We start from the raw sequence: 18,283 nt of genomic DNA, 5'->3' as shown, positions 1-18,283 counted from the left end.
AAAAATAACAACTATTTCCTTGAGTCTAAGATGCTATTGATCTGAGGACGAAACACAGATTTTAGGGGCACCCGGGCGGCTCAGTCGGTTGAGAGTCCAACTTTGGCTCAGATCATGGTCTCAAGGTTAGTGAGTTCTACCCCCGTGTTGGTCCTCTAGTAAGGACCTGCTTGGCATTCTCTCTCTCTCTCAAAAATTAATAAACATTAAAATAAAGACTAAACACTGATTTTAATAACTTTTCCTCTTTGATTCCTCGACCAAGTTTGAGTCTGAGCCCCCTTCACCTTCCTTGGGCCTCCACTCGGATATGGAGAGACCATATGGAGAGATTCTCCACTTGGAGAGACCACATCTACCCTCCTTCCCTAATATGATAAGCAGGTGGCTTTATTATTCTTCTCTCATAAGAATGAGTATTCCAATGGGACAGTGCCTCTGTCTTACCGTTACCTCTTCAGCTTCTAGAACAGCACCTGGCATACAGCAGGTACACAGTCAATGGGCTATTGTGTTTGTTTTTCTTATTCAGATTCCGAAGGTTCTTCTAAACCACTCCAGGCAGCTGAAATGCTCAGGGCAGCATCACTCTGACTTGGTGATTTTCGTGTCCTCAAACCTCCTTTAGGATTGAGAATACCAGTGTTTTTCTCTGCTTTTCCTATTTTCTTATTTTATAGCTTTATGAGGGTTTTTTTTTTTTTTCATAACGTAAGTAAATTACGTGTAACTGGTTTATCGAAGAGTCTCAACTTGTTAGGAATATAAACAGAAACAATTTCATTTCTTCCCAACCCCTGATCCGAGTGGGATCTGCCGGACCCCCCCCCCCCCCCGCTTCCAAGATTTTCTTGTCATCTTTGTCTGCAGAACAGTCTCTTGGTGGTTAAGACTGGGCTCTGTTTGTTTCTAAAGAATGTTCAGCTCAAACACAGTTTGGGACCTTGTCCCCTTCCTTCTCCGTGGGGCTGCCTAGAGCTCTCTGGAGGCCTGGTGGCTTGAAGGGGCTGGCGAGGCCTTCTCTTGACTGGACCTCACTCGGCCTCGCCAGGCCACAATGACCCCCATGTTGGGGCCACTCGGGGGAAGAAGGCGTGCTCACCCCGCCCTGGCCACCTCTGCTGGTGATGCCCCCGGGGAGGGGGTGGCAGTCACAGTCACTGCTCCGATGCACTCTTTCTTCTTCGCCACATCCTGTGGCGATCCGGGCGGCCCTCCCCCAAACTGCGACTCGGGCCCGGGCTCCCTCCATTGGATGCTACCGCCCATGGCACTACTCGGTTTCCAAGGGCGCCTTGACCATGGGCCCTGGTCAAACTGGCAGAAGGGGAGGGAGCGTGGAAGACGCTTCCCACCCAGTGGGAAAGGGAGCTTTTGGTGCAGGAAGAAGAGAAACCAAGTTTGGTGAAGAACCAGCCAGGCTGCTCAAGCTTCTGGTCCTGGGAGAAGGAAGCACGTGTAATCCCTTCGGGCGTGGGCGCTCAAGGCTCGTCAGCAGCCGTCTGAATCCAGAATATATACTTTTTTCACTGCTTTTTCTTCTCGTGTGTGAGTCTTGGCTGCAAGAGGAAAAGCCCGGCTCAATGCCCTGCCTCAGCCATTAATGGCTTTTCCCGACAGGTGGAGGCCGTAGCAGATGTCCTGAGCCCCGGGTGGCCATTGGAGACTCATGGGCAAATCACACGAGCCTTTCCCATCATTGAGAATGCTGAACTGGGGCGCCTGGGGGGCTCAGTCCATTGAGCGTCCAGCTCCGGCTCAGGTCATGATGTCACAGTTCGTGAGTCTAAGTCCCGGGCTCTGTGCTGACAGCTCGGAGCCTGGAACCTGCTTCAGATCTGGGTCTCCCCCTCCGTCCCTTCCCCACTCGCACTCTGTCTGTCTGTCTCTCTCTCCCAAAACTAAATAAACGTGAAAAATAATTTTTTTTTTTTAAAGAAAAAGAAAATGCTGATCAATCACCGGAGAGGGCTGGCAGTTTTGATCAGTTTGATTGTGGCACTTGGGGAGTGACCAACAGGTTTCTAGGGACACACTGCTGTTTGGAATCCAGAAGTCTCCACAGCTACACCCAGAAGCCATGGAGCCTAGGGAAGGACGCCTGACAGAGGCACCAGGGTCAAGTCCACAGAGCCGTTTGTGATGCGGGGGTCGATCGGTCGCCTGGGGGTTCAGGGAGGCTGTGGGAGATAGTTAGGGTCACAAGCTGCTTCCTGCCCCCAGGAGCCTGCCCACTGGGGTGGGGAGATCTCAGGAGCAGAGGCTGGGGTAGGGGAAAAGGAGGAGCAGCCACGCTGCCCGAGAACCAGCCCCACGGGACAGTGATGGGTTTCCAATGGCTCCTGGTGAAGACCAGCGACAAGCCAGATGGCACTGGATGCCAGGGCCTGGGCAAGCCACACCGTGGGGTCTGCCAGCCAGACAACCGTCGGGGACCAGTTTAATCTTGTGGTTTCAGGCTCTGCCCTCTCAGTGGGAATTTCCCAGCGGGAGGACAGGCATGTGAAGGGTCTCCTCCCGGCCTTTGTTCGTGCAGCAGGGGAAGAAGACAAAGCTACGCAATGTTAGAAAGTCGTGGATAATACTCTTATTTGCCGGGGATAAGATTATACGAAAATCCAAGAGGATCAACTTTAAAACTTGTAAAAAAAAATTAAGATATTATACAATGGCAGCATAAAAAATAATGCAGCATCAGTCTCTCTAATACAGCCCGTGCAAAACCCATCGGGGAGAAAAAAGAAATGTGTGTCATTGGCGATAAGGAAAAAATGGCACCTGTTTTAAAAATGGCACCCATGTGGGGGCATCAGGTGTCTCAGCTGGTTAAACGTCGAACTCTTGGTTTCGTCTCAGATCACGATCTGAGGGTCGATCTCAGGGTTGGCGAGCTCGAGCCCCAGGTCAGGCTCTGCATGGAGAGCCCAGACCCTCCTTGGGATTCTCTCTCTCCTCTCTCTCGGTCCCTCCCCTCCTGGCATGCACACTCTCTCTCCCTCTCAAATACGTTTACAAAAAAAAAAAAAAAAAAAAAAAAAAATGGCACCAATGTGGATAAAAATACAAACTTCATATGGGACCGAAAATAGGATGTAAATGAATGGAGGACTGTAATCTGTTCCCAGAATGGATGAGTGAGCATCACAGTGATGTGCATTTTTTTTCCCAAAGACGTTTATAGGATTAATTAAATTCTTATAAGAATTCTAACGCAATTTTGTTTCATTCTAAGGTTTACCTTTAACAACCCACATTTGTAAGAGCGGATGCATACGTGCTTGTACGTGCTCGTGTGTGTGCCTGCGCTCGAGTGTGTGTGTGCAAGTGAAAAAAGGCTAGGAGGGAATATATAGAAATGTTAACTATGTTTCTCCGGGTGGCGAACGTGCGGAGTTTTAATCTTTTACATATTCTAGATTTTCTAAGTTTACGCTATGCATACTACCCTGAACTACGGACGCTACCATAATCCAAACAAGTCAACAAGTACTAAGTGATGACGTTCGCCAGAGAGAGATCGAGGGAGGATAGAGAAAAGCTTGTAGCCCGCGCGGAGGTGGTGAGCGTCCTCGGGAGTGGGCGGCGGGAGGTGGAGGCAGGTGCAGGGACTGCGCACCTGCGGGGCCTTGCTGCCCCTGGGCTCCGGCGGAGAAGCCCGGCCACGATGGTTCCCGTGGTCCCCGTGGGTCCTCCCGGGGGCACCCTTGGCCCTGACCTGCTCGCTCTGGGCCGCGCACCGTGTGGGGTGCCTCCTGGACCCCCGGGTGCTGAGCTGCGGCCCCGGGCACGGTGGGCAGCTGGCCTCCGGCCACAAGTGCAGGCAAGAGGCTGGAAACCTTCCAGGCCCCACTCGCTGGGAGACGCACACGGCTCCCAGTTACCACTGCCTTTCGCAGTTGAGATGTCTTCATTTCCGATCTGCGGGATGGTCCCTTTATTACATTCAAATGCTTGTGTCCATACGTCCAGTAGTGTGTGTGTGTGTGTGTGTGTGTGTGTGTGCGCGCGCGCGCGTGCTGCTGGTGGTCTTTCCCGTCCTGTGCCTGGAGCTGAAGAGGGAGGGTCCGGCACAGACCCGGCGGTGGCCGGGACAACGGCCCACGTCACACGGGAGCTGCAGCGGGTAGAGGTGAGAGACTAGACAGACAGCGGCGAGGAGGCAGGCAAAGAGGGACCCGGCGACCAGGTCCAGGTGGCGGGAATGGCGCTTCCAGCCGCGTGGCGGTGGACAGTGACTCGCCCGCTCTGGCCCCACGTCCCTGCCGGTCAGGTGCTGTGAGAACACCAGCACTGCCTCGGGCCGCGGAGGGGACGTGGACGGAGTCACAGGAGGCGGCACGGCACCGACCACACAGTACACACCCGGGACAGCCTGGCAGTTACGCTTCCCGTGAAAGTCAGGAGCGAGACGGAGGACAGCAGTAGCAGCAAATGGCATCGGGTGGCAGAAAACGCACACTCAGAGCAACGGAACAGAATACAGAACCCAGAATGGAGCCGCAAACGTATGGCCAACTCACCCTTGACAAAGCAGGAAAGAACATCCAATGGAATAGAGACAGTCTCTTCAGCAGATGGTGCTGGGAAAACTGGACAGCGACTTGCAGAAGAATGAACCTGGACCACTTTCTCACACCAGACACAAAAATAAACTCAACACGGATGAGAGACCTAAACGTAAGACAGGACACCATCAACATCCTCGAGGAGAAAGCAGGCAAAAGCCTCTTTGACCTTGGTCGCAGCAACTTCCCACTCAACACATCTCCGGAGGCAAGGGAAACAAAAGCAAAAATGAACTGTTGGGACCTCATCGAAATAAAAAGCTTCTTCTGCGCAGTGAAGGAAACAATCAGCAAAACTACAAGGCAACTCACGGAATGGGAGAAGATATTTGCAAATGACACGTCAGATAAAGGGTTAGCATCCAAAATCTACAAAGAACTTATCAAACTCAACACCCAAGAAACAAATAATCCAGTGAAGAAATGGGCAAAAGACATGAATAGACACCTTCCCCAGGAAGACATCCAGATGGCCAACCGACACGTGAAAAGATGCTCAGCACCACTCATCATCAGGGAAATGCAAATCAAAGCCACAGTGAGATACCACTCACACCCGTCAGAATGGCTAAAACTAACAACTCGGGCAACAACAGATGATGGCAAGGATGCGGAGAAAGAGGAACCCTTTTCCCACAGCTGGTGGGAAGGCAAACTGGTGCCCCCACTCTGGAAAACAGTGTGGAGGTTCTCAAAAATTAAAAATAGACCTACCCTACGACCCAGCAATCGCGCTACTAGGCAGTTATCCACGGGATACAGGGGTGCTGTTTCGAAGGCACACAGGCACCCCCGTGTTTATAGCAGCACTATCCACAATAGCCAAAGGATGGAAAGAGCCCAAATGTCCATCGATGGATGAGTGGATAAAGATGTGATATATATACACAATGGAGTATTACTCGGCGATCAAAAAGAATGAAATCTTGCCATTTGCAACTATGTGGCTGGAAGCGGAGGGTATTATGCTAAGTGAAATTAGTCAGAGAAAGACAAAAATCATATGACTTCATTTATATGAGGACTTTAAGAGACAAAACAGATGAACATAAAGGAAGGGAAACAAAACTAATATAAAAACAGGGAGGGGGACAAAACAGAAGAGACTCATAAATATGGAGACCAAACTGAGGGTTACGGGAGGGATTGTGGGAGGGGGAGGGGCTCAATGGGGGAGGGGCACTAAGGAATCCACTCCTGAAACCATTGTTGCACCATATGCTAACTAATTTGGATGTAAATTAAAAAAACAAAATATAAATGAAAAAATAAATAACATTGGGAAGTTCCGGAAACTCGAATAAAAGGAGGCCACAAGGTCTGAATGATGGGACAGATGGTCACAGGCCACCATCCCCGGGACGCAGACTCTGAGACGAAGGTTCGCCTGCGAGACATTTACTGGGAAGCGGTCTCCAGGTCAACATCGGCGAGGAGCAGGACTGGTCGGGGAGAAGCCGGTGTGGTCACAGTCTCCAGGCCGGGCAGTCCCGCGGGGGGCTCTGGGGTCACCCCGTGTGGACCAGCCCTTGCGTGTATGCAGCCACAGGGAAGGAAGCAGGGCCGCGGTGAGACGGTGCCTTCATCTGCAGAACTGCCCGAGAGGGTCGGCCACCGACGCCCCCAGCGCCGGGTCAGTGAGCGCTTCGGCCCCGGACGGGAGCCTGGGTGGCGCACCGCATCTGTTCTGGAGGCAGACAGTCGCCACTCGATGGAGACGCTGCTGGGCGCCGTGAAACCCCGAAGGGATCACTTGAAAAGCCACACAGGCTACCCCGTGCTCCGTGAGGTGGTCCAATAAAAACCCCACCGGACTCTCCTGTCAGCAGCGATGACCTGTCAGTCGGTCTAAAGGACACTCACGACAGGAGCGTAATGACGACAGGACCACATTCCCTGGGAACCATTCAGCTGCCAGGATGCTTACTGCAATTCCATTTGACAATGACGATCGTAGGCGAGTTACCTCCCAAAAGGAAGGGGGTGGTGCGAGCCCAGTGCGGCAAATCCAGAGACAGAATAGTATTCATTTATCAGCCGTATTTTCAAAAAACGTCATGATGTTGGCAAGTTCTCATCCCATATTGAGGGGAAAACAAAACAAAACAAAAACAGGCTAATGAGCATGTACAGCGTGATCCTGTTTTGTAAAGAAAGGAAACAGGACAAGTGGGTGTGGGGCTGGCTGGAGGTTCCAGTTTTCCTTGGCAGGTGGCCTGGGTGATGTGGACCCAAGACTCCCAGCTGTTGTCTGTCGTGCTGTCCTTCTGGTCAACCACTGAATGTCTCCCCAGGCGGCTTTTCTGTCAGCCCCCGGGGCTGGGTGCTGGGGACATGCACGCATGGGACACCAGCTCTGCCCTCTAGGAGCGCGCTGTCTAGTGGGGGAGAGAAACATAAGCCGGATAACATAACGTGATGGTGTTTAATAGCTGTAAGCCTGGGGTGGGTGTGGGGTGTTGTTCCAGGAGGGCTTCTAGGAGGAGGAAATTTGACCCCGGTCTTTTCGCGGGACTCAGAGCACGAGGGGAGGCAGGAGGCAGGACTGAAGGGGGCGGACTGAGGGCTGTTAGGAGAAGCATGGGAAGGCCTGGGTAACAGAGCAGGTGCGGATGAGGGACATAAGGTTCCCGGCCCGGGGACGACACGAATAGAGCCAACACTCACCGAGAGGGAGACTCAGTGGGCCCCGGGACAGAACTCCTCCAGATTGGGTACCTTCGAGCACAAAGCAAGAGCAGGGGTCACGCAGCCACTGAGGAGGCAGGCCTTGTTCCAATCCGGGCTCCTGGTCTCAAGCTGGGCCACACTGCGGGGGGTGGCTGGGGGACCTCAGCTCCGTACCTCCACTGTCAGGCGGGGTGGGTGGCTGGGACCCTGTGACCCTCTTAGGATCGGACATCTGGGGCCAGCCAGTAGGATGCTAGTGTGTCCAGCTGGATTCTAGACCTTTCCGTAGCAGAAGACACCGAATCGGCAAGACTAGCCAGTCGGGGCAGATTTTCACCCCCGTTCCCAAACCACCACCTGTCATAGAGAAGCAGTTAGCGGAGGCCCCAAGGGCAAGGGCCTGGGCTGCTAGGAGGAAGGGGCTGCCCGGACACGGGTTTCCACCCTCCACACCACTCACCAAAGCAGCCGCGCCTTTCCAAGCTCCGCACCTGTTCCCAAGATCTGGGGAAAACTTAGAATGAATTGTTAAGCTCATCGGGTGAGGAAGATTAAGAAAGCCTCAAGGGGGAGAACCCTCCTGGATAGGAATACGAAGAATTATAAAACCGAAGTCATTTTAAGAAGGGAGGCAGAGGGGAATCGGTGCATCAGCAGAGAACAGAAAAGCCAGCCCCTGTAACAGATAAGACTTTCAAACGTGATGAGGGAAGCAACACACAGAAAGAATTAATGGGTGATTAATTGATTATAGATGATTAATTAATACAGGATTTCAGGATGTTTAAGCATTTGGAAGGAAGTCCATTTAGAGCCTCGCCTCCCACTGTATGCCAGACTAATTCCAGAAATAACTGTATTAACTCTAGGAGGAAAAGACCTTCCATTTAAGATGCTGAAAGGAGCCACAGAGGAGCCAGAAGGAGCCTCTGCTCAGCTCTTCTCCGACCAGCGGCTCTGAGTGGGCAGGACCCTTGCCGGGGGCCTGTGATGACCAACGGGTTTTGCAGCGATGCTCGAATCTTCTCCGCCTTTTCCACTCTCCCTCATGAGTGCACGACGGCATTTCTCAGAGGCTACCTGATAAGTGATCTTGCAACAGATTAAGTTTTCCACTCTCCCTCATGAGTGCACGACGGCATTTCTCAGAGGCTACCTGGTAAGTGATCTTGCAACGGATTAAGTGCTGAAGCGGGTGTGAGACCCCAGCTGTCTTCTATGCAGCCAGGCACCGAGGAAGTTTGCAGAGATGGAAAACAATGCCGCTTTTCCCGCTCGTTTTTTTCTTTTGCTTTGTTTTGGGAAACACAGTTTTCTCTAAAATAGGCCACTTCGGTCCTCATGTAATGAGTTTATTTTCCAGATAGTATTTTCAAACAGTCTCCACTTTAATTTACAATATGGTAAGTGTTAATAAGTAAGCTCTACGTAAGCAAAAGGTCTTTGGGGTCCTAAGGGGATTTTTAATGGCGCAAAGGGATTCGGAGACTCGAAGGCTGGAGGACCGCTCTTGGTCTGCAGGCATGTTGGCCGCGGCCTGTCTCCCCCCCCCCCCCCACAAACCCCCGCCACCCAGCACAGCCACTCGTACACCCTGGCAAAGGGTTACTGAGCGCCTGCGGCGTGCCGGGCATGGTTACAGGTACAATGATACAGCCGAGAACAAGAGGGACAAAACATATGTGCCTGCGTTGTGTCTGTCATTAGAGTCTAACAACAGACAAAACGGTCCAGCGGCAGAGTGGGCCGGCTGTTCCAAGAGGTCAAAATTTCGGTCACACGCACACACACACACAGAAGTAAAAAGCTGGACACACGAGCAGCCGGTGTGACACATGACGGGTTAATATCTTTAATATATAACGAGCTCATACAAATTTATCGGACCCCAGTAGATAAGAGCAAAGGACGCTGACAATCCACAAAAGAGGAAATACACCTGCTTAACATGGAAAAGATGTTCGACTTGGCAGCAAAGAGACGCAACCCGAAACGCAGTGCTACGTTTCGTGATCAGATCAGCCAACGTTCGGCCAGGTGATAATGCTCGGAGCTGGCCAGATGGTGTAGCGGGCACGTACATCCTTGCTGGCGGCAGTGTCATCAATGGATACAGACGTTTCTGGAAACCATTTGGTCAATACGTGATGAGGGGCTCAAAGGTTTTCGTATCAATTCGATAATCCCACCTCTGAGAATCTAGCCTAAGGAAATAACTCGACAGCGGCGGAAAGCGTGATGCATGAAGAAATTCTCCCATTTCTGAGCGCGAGAGGTTAGAAACGGCACGGGTGACCAACCACGGGCACTCCCGTCCGGCTGCGTGACGGCTTACACGGCCATTTCAAACTAAAGTTAGCAATAACACGTACTGGGGGAGAGCCCCTGATAGAAGTGAAAACATCTACACGATACCGTATCATTACAGAAGGTAGTGTCACAACTATGTCCGAACAAAAAGAAGAAAAACCATGATGGGGGGGGGGGGGGGGAGAAGGGAGAGGCCTGGGGGGAGAGCCACCAAAATGTTAAAATTTTGCTTTTTCCACTTTCTCCCTCATTTTCCAAAACTTCTAGAAGGTGTAGGCTGGCGTTGATGATGAAAAGACCTGGTAAGCACGCGGTTACTTGTTCACGGGAAGGAGTTCGTGATGGGTCCCTCCCATCCCTTCGACCGCATCTGCAGTGCGCCGTCCGCCATCACACCCCACGCTGGGACCCCGAGGGACGACAGGGGGTCGTCATATCTCTCCACACCGCAGACCTGTCCTACACCCAATCCTCTCCCTACGTTCGCAAGCCACCACGGCTGCCGGACTCGGTGCTCGGCTCTTCCTTCAGCAGAGTCGTCTTGTCCTCAGCTCTAAGCCCCCCGTCTAATGCTTCCTGGCACGGGGACCTTAATCCTCCCACCTAAACTCTACTGCTGGTGGTGGCCCCAGGGGGTGTCCCTCTGTACAACTCTACGGCTTGCCCCCTTAAGGCAGCCTAAGCAAGCGCCCAACGTCATTACTATTTCTCGTCCCATGGGCCGAACTGCCAGAACCGTGGTCACCCAGCGAGCGGTGTGTCCCCCTTGACGGCAGGGGCCTGTGCACCGGGAAGGTCTTACCGGCGCCTTCTCGGGGCTTTTTGCACCCCCGTCATTGCTTACTCATCATATACTTACCTGGCGCCCCTGAAACGGGTCTTTGCTTTTACCCAGACATCACCAGAATGCTTTAGGTCATTAAGTTAATCCCAAGGTCGCGCTATACATTCAGCCAGGAACTCACCCCTTGTTCGAAATGCCATCTCAAACGATGCCGTTACACCCCGAAGGCTTACTTACCAGAGGGGGTATCGTGTAGACCAGAAAAGTCACAATATAGTTCGAATAATGTCAACACCATGAAAAACATAAAGCGTCCCCCCACATGCACTGTGTAACACTACTAACTGCCTGTCCCTTTTAGAAACCAATACCTGTTCTCTGCAATTTAGAGAAATTATAACCCCCAAGTGTGTACAAAGCAGCTCCCCTCCCCCGCTTCCTTCTCCAGCTTGACCCTCCCGGTCACGTGGTCTGGCTCTGGGCTGCACGGAGTTCGGGTCTCCCCCTCTTCCGCTAGCGCCACGGGGGTGGGGACTCCCAATGGGGGGCGACCCCCTGGGCCTCTCGTCTACTCATTTCCAAAGCTGCAGGTAGCGGTCAAGGTCGCAGATGTGCAATTGCACCCGTCCCCGGCCCGCAGACGCCAAGCACCCACAGGTGAAACCCAACTCACCAAACCAAAGGAAGCTGGGGCAGCAGCCTGGACCGGGCACGACAGCGCCCCCCGGGGTCGCGCGGCCGGCCTGGCTCTCGGCCCCACCGCGGGCGGCGCAAGCGCAGCGGACTTCCACGTGCCACGTGGGCGGGCCCGGGCTCGGCGAGATGGCACAGGTCCCGCCCCGCTCCCGCGCGAGGGCTCCCACCCTTGCGGAGCTGGGCCACGTGGAAACCTTGGAGGTGTCTGTTACCCCTGCAGGCCGCCTTGCCCCCCCCAAGCGCCCGTACCCCCTCCTCGGAGGGGCACCTCCCCCTAGCAGGCAGACAGTAGGGCACTGAGCACAAAGAGAAAGTGATCTGTACACCCCCCACCAGAGGTCCCACCCCCCAGAATGGTGGCCCCACTGTGTGTCCTCCCCCCAGTCATGCTTAAAGAGCACCATGGTCCCACCTGAACAGCCGTGGCTGGAATCCAGGGGGGCCTGAAGCCTGTATTCAGGCAGTTGTTCAGCAGGGCAATTGGGCTAACAAGAGTTTGCAACGAGTGGGCGGCAGGGGTCCACGACCCCAGCAGCCACTGAATATCCTTGACCTTGCAAGGCAGTGGCCGCTTCAAGAACGCAGTCACCTTCCCCAGCATCATCGAAACTCTTAGGAAGAAAGGATGGACCCCAGCACCCGACCTCTGGGTATTCCGACGCCCAGGTCTTCGGGTGGGCACTGAGGCTCTCCTTCCGTGGTCAGGCCAGGACCGTTCACCACAGGGCGGAGGGACCCAGGGCAAGACACCCCGTCTTCCCCCCGTGGTCCCGGCGGTCCCGTAAACGCGGTTCGTTTGGCATTGAGTATGGCGAGCGCATCACGGTCCAAAGGGCTTGGCCAAGTCTCATTTAGAAAGTGACTTCAGGGCGCCCCTGTGAGGAAGCGAAAGGCCGTCCACCTTGAGAGGTACAGCTTTGTCCCTCAGAATTAGGACCCGAGTGCCAGTTCTGTACCGTCCCCACATTAGGACCCGGGTAGACCGCAGCTCTTTCCCCTCACAGATGCCACCAAGGCCTTGGCGGGGCTGCCGGAGGCGAGGGCCCCTACCGGAAGAGCTTAATGAGGCGTCCCAGAGGATCTGGGTCTCCAGCTACGAGTCCACGCTTTCTTAGACCAAGGCTGGGCACCCGATGGACAGCCCAGGCATGTGGGGGGGGGGGGGGGGGGAGCATGCTACACACAGGCTTTGGAGACCTACGGACCGTGTGGGTGGCTGAAGGGGCTGAGGCGAAGGCCACATGTCACCCGCGTGGAGACGGGAACAGGTCTCAAGCTAGACAGGGCTGCCACCAAGTGATACGGGGCAAAGAGGAGGGGGCGAGCACACGCTGGGAGCCAGTGGGGATTCCCACTGGAGGCCCGGGGCGGCGGAGTGAGCCCCTGGCACCCACCCCTCAGCCGGCCGTGGGTCTCAGGCATGGATGTGGGTGAATGTGCGGTCTCTGGTGGCTGGATGAAACTGCTCGGCGATCCAAAGCCACAAGGACCTTCTGTGGCAGGTGAGTTCCAGATCCCCAGGATTCCCGGTGCTGTCGGAACTCTGGCAGCTGAAGCCAGGCGCTACTGGCGTGCGTCCTCTGGGGGCCCCTCCCTTAGCCGCATGAGCGGTCTTTCCCAGTGGCGACGGGGGGGGCGTACTGATTACGTGTCCGAGCGCAGGGTGAAGCCTGCCCCCCAGAAACGCTGGCACTACGCTCCCAGCAGCGAACACTCGGCCAGGGCTGGTGATCGCTAGGGGTGGGAAGCCAGACTCCCCTCCCCAGGGCCCCCAAACAAGGCACCGGCCCGGCCCAAGCGGCCGTCCTCGGGCGTCAGTGAGCTCGTCACCCCCAACAGGGCAGCCGGGGGTGGGGCTGCCACGGGGGCCCGCAGAGGGCAGAGGAGGAGCCTCGGCGAACCTGGCGAGGCCGGGAGAGGTCAGCCCAAACGGTTCGCGCGGTAGGCTGCACAGTCGCTGTGACCGGGTAGCAGAGCCGTGGTCGCTAGAGGAGCCGGGGTTGCAAGCAAGAGAGGGGACACATGCGCTCTAGGTACAAAGCTAGCACAGGTCACTAGGAAGCCAAGAGGGTAAGAGGGCGCCCAACAGTGAGGAAGGAAGATCTCCTTGTGGAACAGGTCGGGAGAGGCAGGGAGGAAGGTCTTCAAACCAGGGCGATGCCGTTGTACGGACGTCTCTTCTACGGAGCAAAGGGTGTGCGTATGCTGTCTGCGTGGCGACAGATGCGACCAGGGTGGTGGCCCATTCTTAAAGGTTCCGGGCTCGGGTGGGCAGGGCCGGAGCTGGGCTGGTCCCGTTGGAGGCTGGGTGCACGGGGCAGGGCCCCGTGCCCGTGGCAGCCAGCTGGCGGCACAGCATCTGCCGCTCCCGCACGGCCCGGTTAGAGGCAGAAGTCTTCCGGATTTGGGCGCGCCGCGCATGCCGCAGTGGAGACTTGTAGGTTCTCCGCAACTCTGCCAGGAATCCCTGATAGTTGTTTCGCAAGGGGCTGTCGGGTTGCATGTGGGGGATCGCCCACTTCTCCGCCTCCCCGGTCAGCCGGGACACAAGGAACGCCACGCGCTCGGCCTCGCCCGGGAAGCGGGAGGCCTGGAAGATCATGAACCTGTCCATTTGCATCAAGAACCCTGCCAGCTGGCCCGGGTCTCCGGAGAAGGGCTCGGGCAGGGAGGTGGGAGGCGTGGTCATCGGTCGGGTCCCGTTGGAGGTAATCGCCGAGATGGGCGGGGTGATCTGCAGGGCCCCCGGAATCCGGGCCCTGGTGCGTAACAAGGTCAGCTCTGCCATCACGCTCTCCAGCATGTTGGTGAGATTGGCCTTCTCTGCCCGCAGGGTGGAGGCCTCCCGCCTCAGCGCAGAGTTGGTGAGGCGCAGGGAGGTCAGGGTGTCGATGACGTCATCCATCTGGGCATTGGTAGGAGCGGCAGAGGCTGGGGTTTCAGCTTTTGATGTCTGGGGTTGGACCATGTTGGCTAGAGGGCAGCCAAAGGCCGAGACCGGTGGGCTGGGAGAAGGGGGCACGCGTAGCCCAGAACCTGAGGCCCTGCGATGCTAAAATGGGGGTAGGCCCAGACGGGAATCGGGGAGAGGGCGGGGTGCAACACGCAGGGTGGCCGAAGAGGGCAAACAAGAAGAAGGCAGGGCGGTCGGAGCCCAGAGGACGAGCACAGCGGGCGCCGGGCAGGTGGCGCAGGCCCTGCGGACGCCGATTCCGGAGGCGGCTCCTTTATCGCGGACCTCGCCCGGCCAGCGCGGGCTGCACAGGGGGTTGGACTGTTCTGGGCCCTGAGGGAGGAAAAGATGCTTTAGAAAACGTCTGGGACTGCGTAGACAGGGGCAGAAGGAAAGGGCGCGGCGTGGGGGAGGGGGGCGCCCGGGCCCGAAGCCCCCTCCCCGCGCGGGGCCCGGCGCCCACCGTGGGCAGAACAAAGGGCGGCTGCACCTGCGGCGGCGCGGGGGGCCTGGGACGGGCGGCGGGCGCGTACCTGGGTCTCCCCGGCTTCCTCCGCGGCTCCGTCTGCCGCGCCGGCCGCGACCAAGATGGCCCGATCGGGGGACGCGGGCGGGCCGATGAGTCACGGCGGCGGCGGCCCGCGGAACTGCTTCCCGGTCAGGTCAGGCCGGGGCGGCGGCGGGAGGCGGGCGCGGGCGGCCTCGGGCGGGAGCACGAGCGGGGGCCGGGGCCGGGGCCGGGGCCGGGTCGGGGTCGCAGCGGAGGGAGGGCGGGTCGCGGGCGGCCGGGGCGCGGGCCGGGCCGGGCGGGCGGGGCGGCGGAGGCGGCGGCGGCAGGGCCTCGGCGCGCGGGCCCCGCTGGTTGCCATGGAGACCGCCCGCTCCCGCGGGCGCGGCGGCGGCCGAAGCCCCGCCCCGGAAGTGGCGCACGCAGCCCCGCCTCCCAAGGCTACCGCTCGGCGTCCTTCCGCGGCAGCCAATCAGCGACGTCCGGGATGGCTGTGTTGTTTATTATTGGGGTGGATGCCTTCCTGTGTTTGTAGCTCTTCCTAAGACTGCCAGCAAAGGTCTTTTCGTATATGCTGTAATTATATATTTTTCGTGACGCTGGCTTTTCGTAATGTATCTTGGATACAAATTCAACGAACCACATGTTCACTGTAGCGAATTTTGATGTCAGAGAAGTCTTAAAAAAAAAAAAAAAACACTTTGTATCACTCAAGAGTCCCTCGACCTGAAGAGAACAAATAGTAAAAATTTCTGTAGTCCCACCCTGTCATTTTTTTCTTTGATATAGTCTATTACCGCATGTTACTTTTTGTACCTCCTGAACTGGTTTCGAACCGTGACGTTTGAGCAGTTTCCTGTTAAAGCTGTTTCAAAAGCATGAGTTTCAGTTAGTGCCTGCTAATCGCATATACCGCAATTATTGCCCCTGAAATCGCATGCCACAACTTATTAATCGCTCCCCTTTTGATAGATCTCTTATTTCCATGCGGAAGTTTTATAAACCGTATTTGTGTCTAAGTCCCAGCCCTTCCCCTGACAAGTTCTCCAGGGTAATCGCCAAGGAGTGAAATTACTGGGCCAAAGGGTACGAGCCATTTCAGAAACTCCGGGGTCTGGATGCTTTTCCCGCTTCACTTGCTGTGCTGCTTCCCAGTGGTCAATTCCAGGCCGGGACACGACTGGAGAGAGAAGACACCCAGCGTGCCAGTCTTTCTGGGACACGTCTGCGAAGAGGCTGAACCCCTGACGGAAGTGCCTGCTACAATTTCAGGTGCCGAAATTTACCCTGTGAATCTTACATTCCCAGGGGCTTTGAATATTAGATACACCCTGATTTCAGGAATGATAAAACATAAATTTGAAGAAAGACGTAATTTATTTGTATTTCACATTATTTCGGGTAGGATACAAAGCGGCATCGCGTAAAAGCAGTGAAATACAAGTTACAAGAACTTCAAAAATAGAAACAGGGGCAGAGTATTTGGCTTCTGATCCAGTTAATCTCTGGGTCATGCCCACGCTCTGAGATAGCCCTCTCTGCTACAAACGCAGAACAGCGACAAACTAGACAAAGAAAGCATTGAGAGGATCTGGCTGGGCTCAAAAGCAAGATGAACTCCACTGTGGGCAGAAACACAAACTGCTGAGTATTGATAAATCCATGGTCCGGGGACATAATGGGGCCATAGGCCTGGCAACAGAACCAGGCTTTCTCTTTGAAACTGGGGGAATGCGGGGGTCACCTGTATGTCCGAAAGGAGTCTGGAAAATCTACTCTGACCGTTTCATGGGACCACAACTTCTGTGAAGGTGTAGCCTTGGGACCAGGAAGAACACACAGTACCACGAACCTCACGACCCCTGATTTGACAAGTAGACCCTAGAAGGCCAGGAAGGGTGAAGCAACACCACCAATATAAAACATGTTCTGTACTGTAGAGCAGGGCATTATGGGAGCAACCCCAAACTGCTAAACTGGGCAGGAAGGGGGCTCCAGGGAGTAGGAGGGTTGAGTACACAGAGAATGCACACACACACACACACACACACACACACACACACACACACACAGAATGCAAAAGACAGCCTTTTACCCAAAAATGAACCTAAAATGCAAAACAAAAGCCCATGAAGACATCGAATGCTAAGAATAATGGCCGCCAAAATGAATAACCATAATATAAATTAACTCTAGGTGAAATTAAATTAATAGAACAGTGTAGGGGAAAAAAGACTTTAAAGGAAGCATGTTTAGGGGACTCCTGGGTGGCTCAGTCGGTTAAGCATCCAACTTCGGCTCAGGTCACGATCTCACGGTTCATGGGTTTGAGCCCCGCGTCGGGCTCTGTGCTGACAGCTCGGAGCCTGGAGCCTGCTTCGGATTCTGTGTCTCCTTCTCTCTCTCTGCCCCTCCCCGGCTCGTGCTCTGTTCCTCTCTGTCTCAAAAATAAATAAACATAAAAAAAAATTTTAAGGAAGCATATTTAAGATCCTCAATGAGGATAATGAAGGGATAACAGTTGTAAAAAGAACAGACATGGGGAAGGGGCCAGGGAGGCAAAAATGTCACAGGATGAGGTGGCTATGAGAAAGTACCTTCCAAAAGGCAATAAAGTCAACTTCCATTTCCAGGAAGATGGAGTTCTTTCAGCAAAGCACAACAGAAAATAATGAAGAGAGAGAGAGAGAGAGAGAGAGAGAGCTTAAAAAGTGGAGAGAAAAAGGCAGATTGGCTAGATTGTTCAGGACCCAAGGACTGACACAGCAGTGAGTTCCCTGAGAAGTTTTCATCATGTATCTCAGAGCTGGAGAAATTGGCAATCTGGAAATGCCAAAGGGTGCAGACAGACACGTTCCCCACAAAAGCCTCTCTCAAGCCAAAGAACCAGGAAAGATACAGCCTAAGAAGACAGAAAACTTTTAGACAATAATCAAACTCTCCAAAGTCAAAGACAAAGAGAGAATCTTGGAAGCAGCAAGAGGGAAGCAAGTGATTAAGTATAAAGTGTCATCAATAAAATGAACATCTGGTTTCTCATCAGAAACCATGGAAGCCAGAAGGCAGTGGGAGGATAGATTCAAAACGCGGAAAGAAAAGACTATCAACCAAGAATTCTATATTCAGCAAAACCAGCTTTCAAAAGTGAAGGAAAAATTAGGACATTACCAAGTAAATAAAAACTGGAGGCCATTCATCCCCTGTAGACCCGCTCTGTGAAAAATAATAGAGGTCTCAAAAAAATGTGTAAAAGAAACAAGGAAATTAAAAATGGTACACTACAAAATATCCGCTTCACGAGAAAGAAGGCGGTAATGGAGGAAGAGAGGAACAAACAAACAAAAAAGTAGAACAGATAGAAACCCACAAGACAACAGATGTAAATCCTACCTTCTCAACAATACATTAAACATAAATGAATTAAACACTCTAGTTGAAAGGCCAAGATTAGAAAATGGAGTTTTTTAAACTTTGTTTTTTTAATGTTTATTTATTTTTGCAACAGAGACAGAGTGCAAGCAGAGCAGGGGCAGAGAGAGAGACAGAGAGAGAGAGAGAATCCAAAGCGGGCTCCAGGCTCCGTTCTGTCAGCCCAGAGCCCGACTCAGGGCTCAAAGCCACGAGCCACGAGATCATGACCTGAGCCGAAGTTGGATGCTTAATTGACCGAGCCACCCAGGCGGCCCTGAAAATGGAGTTTTTTTAATGATCCGACTCAATGCTATTTACCAAAGACACACTTTAGGTTCAAAGACACAAATAAGTTGAGATTAAATGAATGGAAAATGATATAAACG

At 54.2% G+C, this 18,283-nt stretch overlaps 1 protein-coding gene across 1 annotated transcript; it reads right to left on the bottom strand.

The window, feature by feature from the left end:
* Positions 1-9,064: 9,064 nt before the first annotated feature.
* On the bottom strand, positions 9,065-14,680 carry RTL6 (retrotransposon Gag like 6). The gene is made up of 2 exons (XM_086712044.1): positions 14,512-14,680; positions 9,065-14,311 (listed from the first exon to the last, which is right to left on the bottom strand). The coding sequence occupies exon 2, from the start codon at positions 13,991-13,993 to the stop codon at positions 13,274-13,276; it is 720 nt and encodes a 239-aa protein (XP_086568170.1). The 5' UTR covers positions 13,994-14,311; positions 14,512-14,680; the 3' UTR covers positions 9,065-13,273.
* Between the last annotated feature and the right edge of the window lie 3,603 nt (positions 14,681-18,283).

The sequence above is a fragment of the Puma concolor genome, chromosome B4, assembly GCF_028749965.1.
Source record: "Puma concolor isolate L17-30 chromosome B4, mPumCon1.1.hap2, whole genome shotgun sequence".
Classification (NCBI taxonomy): domain Eukaryota; kingdom Metazoa; phylum Chordata; class Mammalia; order Carnivora; family Felidae; genus Puma; species Puma concolor.
Note: the sequence above shows the minus strand (reverse complement) of the source record. Positions and strands in the feature narration are given on the sequence as shown.